The following is a 7,500-nucleotide window of genomic DNA, read 5'->3' on the forward strand; positions in this document are numbered from 1 at the left end:
TGGAGCAGACTTCCAACCCACTCCCCCTAAAACACACATGCACACACGTACACACGCACGCACACTTAAGAGTTCTGACGCCAGTATGACGCTTGGGAACAGAAGCTGATCATCAGGATTGTGTTTTGCTTGAGATTACCGGAGAGTTCATTACTGAGGTCTGGTCTGCTGCTGGCCCCTGGCCTGAAGAGTAAATGAACAGAGTGAAAGAACATTGGAGATGAAGAAAGCGGTGAGGGTGAGTGTGAGTGTGTGTGTGTGTGTGTGTGTGTGTGTGCGCACACGTGTGTGTGTGTGAGAGAGAGTGAGTGTGAGAGAGAGAGTGAGAGAGAGTGAGTGAGAGAGAATGAGTGTGAGAGAGAGTGAGTGTGAGAGAGAGAGTGAGAGAGAGTGAGTGAGAGAGAATGAGTGTGAGAGAGAGTGAGTGTGAGAGAAAGAGTGTGAGAGAGAGAGTGAGAGAGAATGAGTGTGAGAGAGAGTGAGTGTGAGAGAAAGAGTGTGAGAGAGAGAGTGAGAGAGAATGAGTGTGAGAGAGAGTGAGTGTGAGAGAAAGAGTGTGAGAGAGAGAGTGAGAGAGAATGAGTGTGAGAGAGAGTGAGTGTGAGAGAGACTATTAGTTTGTTGTTGTGTTGTGCGCATGTCTGTATTAGAGAGTAGATATGGGGAGGGGCAACACAAGGCTACCTATCTAAACTAGCATATCCCGTCTTAAAACATTGAACATGTTTACTGGTCAGTTTTCTAATTGTGACCATGTTCTGTGATCAGACATGCTCTGGGGAGCAGTGACAACACTTGTTTTATTTTTAGCATGTCATGTGTTAGCAACTCATCAACAAACATCCACTGCTTAACATTTCCACAAAGGAACACGGTGGGAATCACATTCGGGCACTGTGGCGTGGGGAGCAGAGAACGGAGGACCACTTCAGAAAACACCTTCTTTTCATTTCAGACGAGCCTGGCAGGCGACCATCGATCATTCCCTATAACACCTGCCTTCACAGAGTCAACAAGAACACCTGACCTTTGAAGCAAACAGCTGATCGAGCTGGAGACCTTTGCTAATCTTCACAAAATATCAGACTCCCCACCATCATCGGGGACACGGACCGAGTTGGGTCACAAATTACACATGAGAGGGGCTCGCTGTTCCACCGAACTGATTTCTGATCAGTGTCAATTAGAACTCTAGGTTAAGTAGGACGACAGAAATAGCTCATGAAAAGAAAGCTACCGCTGTAGGTCACAAAGCTCCAAAAAAGTGGCGAAGGGGGTGGGTTCGTTGACATCTTAAATTAAACTTCATTTGTTCGGCTTAATTAGCTGAGTGATGCTAATTAGCATGTCTTTCATATGATTAGCTAGCCTGCAGGGGCTGAACCGAGCGAGGAAATAAGGAGAGGTCACTACAACCAGGGCCTGAGATACCATGACTAAGCATGGCTATTAACACAAAATCTCAGGAGAATCTCTTGGCGCCATGTTTCTGTCTTCTGAACTGTCTTCAGCTGACAGTTCTCTTCAAAAAAAGACTCACACACAGTGAAGGAAATAAAATCATGCAAATTCGGGCTCCCCAGGATTTGAACCTTAGGGTTTCGAATCTCTAGCTGAACTGCAGAACTGAAGAGAAAGCTCTGTCCTTAAAACCAGCTGAAGCTAAGGCATTAAGCCTACAATTCTCTGTAATTATTTTTGGTCGTCCCAGCCTAGCTTTCCCTGTGACACCAAGACTGTCTCTGTCTCGGTCTTCTAAGAGGCTTTCAATTTCTATGTGCCCAATGCTGTTTAAATGCAACTGAGCCTCTTCACTTTTTTTCAGGATGCAAGGCACAGAGGATCTAAGGGTACGTCCAGTTCCAGTTCCCCAAATGACAGTTATAAAACTAGTGGCAGTTGCAGACCACCCCCAAATAAGCCTCCTCTATGTACTTAGACCCCCCTCCCCACACACACACACACACACACACACAGATACAAACTCTCACCCACACACAGGCACAGACACACACCTAGCTCCAGGCTGCCAAATTCAAAACCACCCGCATGCAGCCTTCCTCTTCGTGGAGGGCCTCTCCCTCACCCTTCCCCTGTTTTTCCAAGTCCCTTTGCAGCCCTTCAGCGGTACGGTCTCCCTGTCCTCCTCACCTCGCTACCTCTCCTCCACGTCTCTTTTCCCTGTCTGTCTTATTTATGAGTCCTCAGTGAACCATGTCAAAAAGTGTCTGTGTGTGCGCGCGTCTTCCTCTACTCCAGACCTCACAGGTTCTGAATTCACCAGAGTTGAAAGAGGAAATATTCTCTCTTTTCACCCTCTCTCTCTCTCTCTCTCTCCCTCTCTGTGGAGAGGCCCAAGCAAGGGACTATGTCGAGAGAGCATGACTGAAACGTTGTTTGTAGAACTACTTAAAAAAAGAAAACAAAAAGGAAGGAATGACATAAGGCATGTCCAACGGACTTCCCTTCCCGCCAAGTTTTCAAATTAAACAGAAACATACACATGCACACACACACACACACACACACTCTACTAAGAGGTCTGGACTGTGTCTGCTTTGTATTTACTTTTTTTTTTTCCTTCGATTTTGAACTGCCCTCCTGACCGTTACTTTAACATACTGTGCTGCACTGAGCCACACTGACAGTTTTTATTTAAAATCTCTGGGAAAGGGAAGGGAGTCACAGTAGCCGTGTGTCTGCTGAAGATACAGCCAGCACAGTAATCATCCGTAACCGTAACTTTCACCTTTGGCACCAAGCCCTGATGGCAGGATATTGTGATTTAAGGAACATTATTCTTCTTCCTCAAACAACTTCTAACTTATTTTCCCCTTGCTGATTTGCTTTTCTAGCTCGATTTTGCCCTCTTTCCTTTGCTTTTTTCCCCCCTCTTTCTTTCACTTTGCCTTTTGACTCGGTCATGGATAATGGCTCTACAAATAAGAAATCTGCCCAAATATGAAGCATAAAGAGGATGGGACAGAGTGACACAGACACCGATAAGAGGTGACCCTGGAGGCCCCAGCTGAATCTGCATCAGCTGACTGGAGACTGAGGCCCTCTGGGGGGATGGGGAGGGGTGGTGGTGAGGGCCAGGTGCTCAGATCTGAGGCCATCTTGTTTGGACAGCGGGCTCTCCTGTGACCGGCTAATGCCATTAAGACCTGTGCATGTTTTGAGTGTATGTGAAAGACTGTGTTTGTGTATTTATGTGTGTGTGTGTGTGTATGCATGTTTATGCGTGTGTGTTTGTGTGTATGTGTGTATATGTGTGTCATGTGCTTTATTAGCAAGGGGAAAGGGAAAGTGAAGGACAGTCTTTGATGAGCCAGGTCATGCGATGTATTTATAGACTGCGGCACAGCTGTCAGATCTTAATGGAGTTTTAGGTGTGCTTGTGTGTTTGTGTTGTGGGGGAAAGGAGAGAAACCAAGATAAAACACCACACTGCTTAAAGGAACCATATGTAAGATTGTGGCCAAAACTGATACTGCAATCACTTTCAAATTACTGTAGAGAGGTGTATCCCCTCCCCCTCGCCCCTGACTCAAGGTTGCCAACCCGGATGCCGAAACACTACTGACCTGTGATTAGTAGATAGGTGACGGGTGGCGCATCAGGCCAAAACACAACATGACATGAAAAAACACAACATCAAAATCAGTTGAGGGCTGCAACTTCACTTTTTAAATGACAATATCCTGGCCGGACTACTGTTGTCAGTGATATAAGTATTTAAAATGAACATGATTTCTTAATGTCTAGTGACATATCAGGGCCATTTTATGATTAATTGAAATACATTTCTTACATACGGTTCCTTTAACAGCTCAATTTGTTTGCATGTCATAACGTAACATCAGTGGCATTTTTATCCAAGAAAGCATCTGTTTGTCAGAATGCTGTACACAAGCACTTTTACATGACAATTACTGGGTCTCAACTTGAAAAATATGAGGCCATGGTAAGAATAAAGCTGTTATACTTAAGCAGTCAGGTGATCAAATGGTAAATACACAACAACAACAGCACGCCCATGCCCAGATTCTTACTAGAACCAAAGTTAAACAAAAACTAAAGCTGGGAGTAGTCTACCCTGAGCTTCTTTCTCCTTATCTACCCTTTCTGTCTATCCAAAGGTTTCCAAATGATTCATCCAGCTGTTGAGGTGCATGAGGGAGTCTTAAGGGAGTGTCAAGCCTCACAAGCCTGTGCAGTGGAGACAGCTGACAGACACCCTGCTGACCAATAAAGACACAAGCAGCTGCTGAACCAGCCAATCAACACCAGCGCCAAGTGTTTTGCTGCCCAATACTGAAGCAGACAGGTGAAGACATGACAGGACATGGGTCACTATGATGGTTCACTGGGAAAGAGTGGAGTGAGGGGTTATGGGAGATGGAATGGAAAGACCACACACAGTTTGGTGAAGTGAGCTCTGGGTCATGGACATATCAGAACTTCAGGTAGCCAGGTGTGTGTGACTGTGTGCCGTGTATGCGCACGTACCTGTGAGAAGCACCTGTATAAACACACACACACACACACACACACACACACAAGTGTACAAGTTGAAGAGACTTCAGTCTTCAGACAAACTGACTGAAATCCTCTCAACAGACACACACACACACACACACACACACACACACACACACACATGGGGACAGACATGCACACACAGTGACACAGGAACAGACACACACACACACACACATCCACATATTTATGTGGCTAAAATCTCAAAGTGCGCAATGCTTAGTCATCAGGACTTTAATCAATTCTACATCATTGAGAAAAGGAGGGAGATTTGGAGGAGTGGTGCAGATGGCCACTGAAATATTGATTGCGCTGATAAAAGACAAGGAAGTAAGAGACTGAACAAATTGGTGTGGGAGAGAGGGATGAGACGGAGGGGGAGATAAAGAGGGTGAGAGAGAGAAAGAGAAAGTAAAAAGGGGAAAAGGGAGAGAAAGTAGAGAGAGAGAGATAGAGGCAGAGACGAAAAATGCTTCCTTATAGGATTAGAATTTTAAGGATGTGACTCACAACCAAAACTAAACCAGTCAAAACTAGTGGTGAAACAAGGAGTGCTGAAAAGAGATTAAAAGACAAATAACACACTTTTGGGGGAAAAGGCAGCACACTCCCCAGTGCCAGTGACTCATGCCAAGTTTTCCTATGACTCCACGGAATCCATAAACTCTTGCTGTGAAAAAAATGACGTCACACCAGTTAAAAGTCACGTTTTAACAGCTTCTCTCACCAACCTGCTAGAAGGAAGTAAACACAGCCAAGCCGAGTCCATTTTCATTCTCATCCGCGTAGAGGCTTTTTAGCTACAACTGATAAAATAATCGCAGGGCGGCGCAATCACAGTGATAAACATGTGACCTACATGCTCACATCCATTAACTTCTATATTATATCATGGATGTAGCCAGGGGCAAAGGGCTGCCTAGAGGTGGCAAGTGATTCCTTCGCCAAGAATAAGGGCATCACATGTCCAGGCCTACCAGCATTTCAACTTAAACAACACAGCAGATTTGCAAATATGAATGCAGCCATACATCCAATTGATTGTTTGGGCAAGAACAATTTGCCTCCCAGAGAGAGTTGGATGATAACCTCTCCCTTGCCAGTCACAATCGTCTGTAGGCTATTCCACAGTGTAATGCCATACAATAGCATATTTATAATGATTCAAAAGCTTCTTTAAATGTTCTAATGAATTTGGTGGGGGGGGGGGGGGGCAGCTAGAAGTCAGACTCTGTTGGAGCCTCCTATATCTGACCGGAGTGTCCAGATTTGGCACCGCTTCAAGCAGCCACGTGCAGCACATCAGCGCACATCAAAGCCTTCCGTGTCCACAGCGATGCATGTCAGTCACATAGAGGGGAGGGAGGGAGCGAGGGAGCTAAGGGAGGGAGGGGAGGGGTCATCGTCTCTCCCTTAGATCAGTGCCACTGCCTGTCCCCCTTTTTTGCCGGTGCACTGGTGACCCACTTAACCGAGCGGCTGCCATGCTTTCCAGGCCAGGGACACTGGTGGTGGAAAATCACTGAGGGCTCGGGATTCATGGATGGATGGTAATGGTGGAGGACGGAGGTTTATATGGCAGTCTTCAGTGAGTGTGCATGGTGTGAGTTGTGGAGAGAGAGAGAGAGAGAGAGAGAGAGAGAGAGAGAGAAAAATGACCCCGTCTGCTTTGTAGCTTTCAGAAATAGGACTGGCCACTGAAGAATTCATGGCTTATAGAAGTGTGTGTGTGAGTAAGTAGCCCAAGTCCCAGTGTGTGGGAATATGGCTGTGTTTAAGTGTTTGCACACTTGCGCGCACACACACACACACACACACACACACACACACACACACACACACACACACACACACACACACACACACACACACACACACACACACACACACACACACACACACACACACACACACACACACACACACACACACACACACACACACACACACACACACACACACACACACACACACACACACACACACACACACACACACACACACACACACACACACACACACACAGCTGCATCTCAGTGGAACCCTGCCTTGTGTGGCTGGCCTCTGGATAGACCGCCTGCTGTTTACAACGCGGCGATGCTGTTTACAGCCAGTCAGTGTCAGAGAGGGGAAGCCCAGTCAAAACACAACAGACACAAACACAATCTCCCATCCATCTTATTGTCTCCCAGCCAAAACAAAGCACACAATGGATTGGAGACGGCCAAGGAGAGGGTGGCTGGGAAAATGTATTTAATACCACGACAGGAAAGCAAATAACTTTCTTCTGGTTAATATTTGCCCCTCTACTTTATATTATACATAGGCCAAATTTGTTCAAATGTGCCACTGGATTTGACCTCAACTGAGACAGCGTTCTGTATTGGTTTGTCACTTTGATACTGGAGGTTTGGTAAACAACATACAAATTCCCTGTAAGCAAAGGTGTGGGACACCTGAGGAAACCTTACCTGGTATCTGACTGGAAACATCTCCTTTGGGTTCACATTTTGGGACAGAGCAGTCTAGAAAGGAGAGAAGAGAAGGAAAACAAGGCAAAAGGTTTAGTAAGACAATCAGACAGTGCAAAAAAAAAAAGGAACAGTTCACTTGCAGATGAATCACGCTGTCCACAATTGTTTTTTTGTACAGACGGGACGGATGGACTTTTCAGTGGCCTTTTGCACTGAACACACACACATGTCCGCAGGCATTTGCGAGTTTGTGCCAGGTTAACTCATTTAGAGGCAGCAAAAACACCCTGGCCCAGTAGCCTTGCACCCAGCACGATGTGGTTCTCTAGCCTGAATGGGAGTCCATGAGCCAGTCTGTCTGTGCGCACACCAACATGCTTGCTTTACAGTATAAATATATATATTGATCAAGACAACTGCACCGCCACACTTTTATTTGGTCCACCCCAGGTGACGCTAAACTATCATGGCCAGACGTGGCCAA

At 46.0% G+C, this 7,500-nt stretch overlaps 1 protein-coding gene across 5 annotated transcripts in view; it reads right to left on the bottom strand.

The window, feature by feature from the left end:
- Positions 1–7,500, bottom strand: part of trioa (trio Rho guanine nucleotide exchange factor a) — a 120,123-nt gene that overhangs the window by 95,888 nt on the left and 16,735 nt on the right. For all 5 annotated transcript variants that reach the window (XM_076301822.1, XM_076301820.1, XM_076301819.1 and 2 more), the window contains exon 2: positions 7,014–7,067. In XM_076301822.1, the coding sequence (XP_076157937.1) occupies positions 7,014–7,067 (54 nt within the window). The remainder of the gene's footprint in view (positions 1–7,013; positions 7,068–7,500) is intronic.

The sequence above is a fragment of the Alosa pseudoharengus genome, unplaced genomic scaffold, assembly GCF_046254945.1.
Source record: "Alosa pseudoharengus isolate Yale_2024_CS ecotype anadromous, Long Island Sound unplaced genomic scaffold, YU_APseudo_1.1 YU_APseudo_1.1_scf_23, whole genome shotgun sequence".
Lineage (NCBI taxonomy): Eukaryota > Metazoa > Chordata > Actinopteri > Clupeiformes > Clupeidae > Alosa > Alosa pseudoharengus.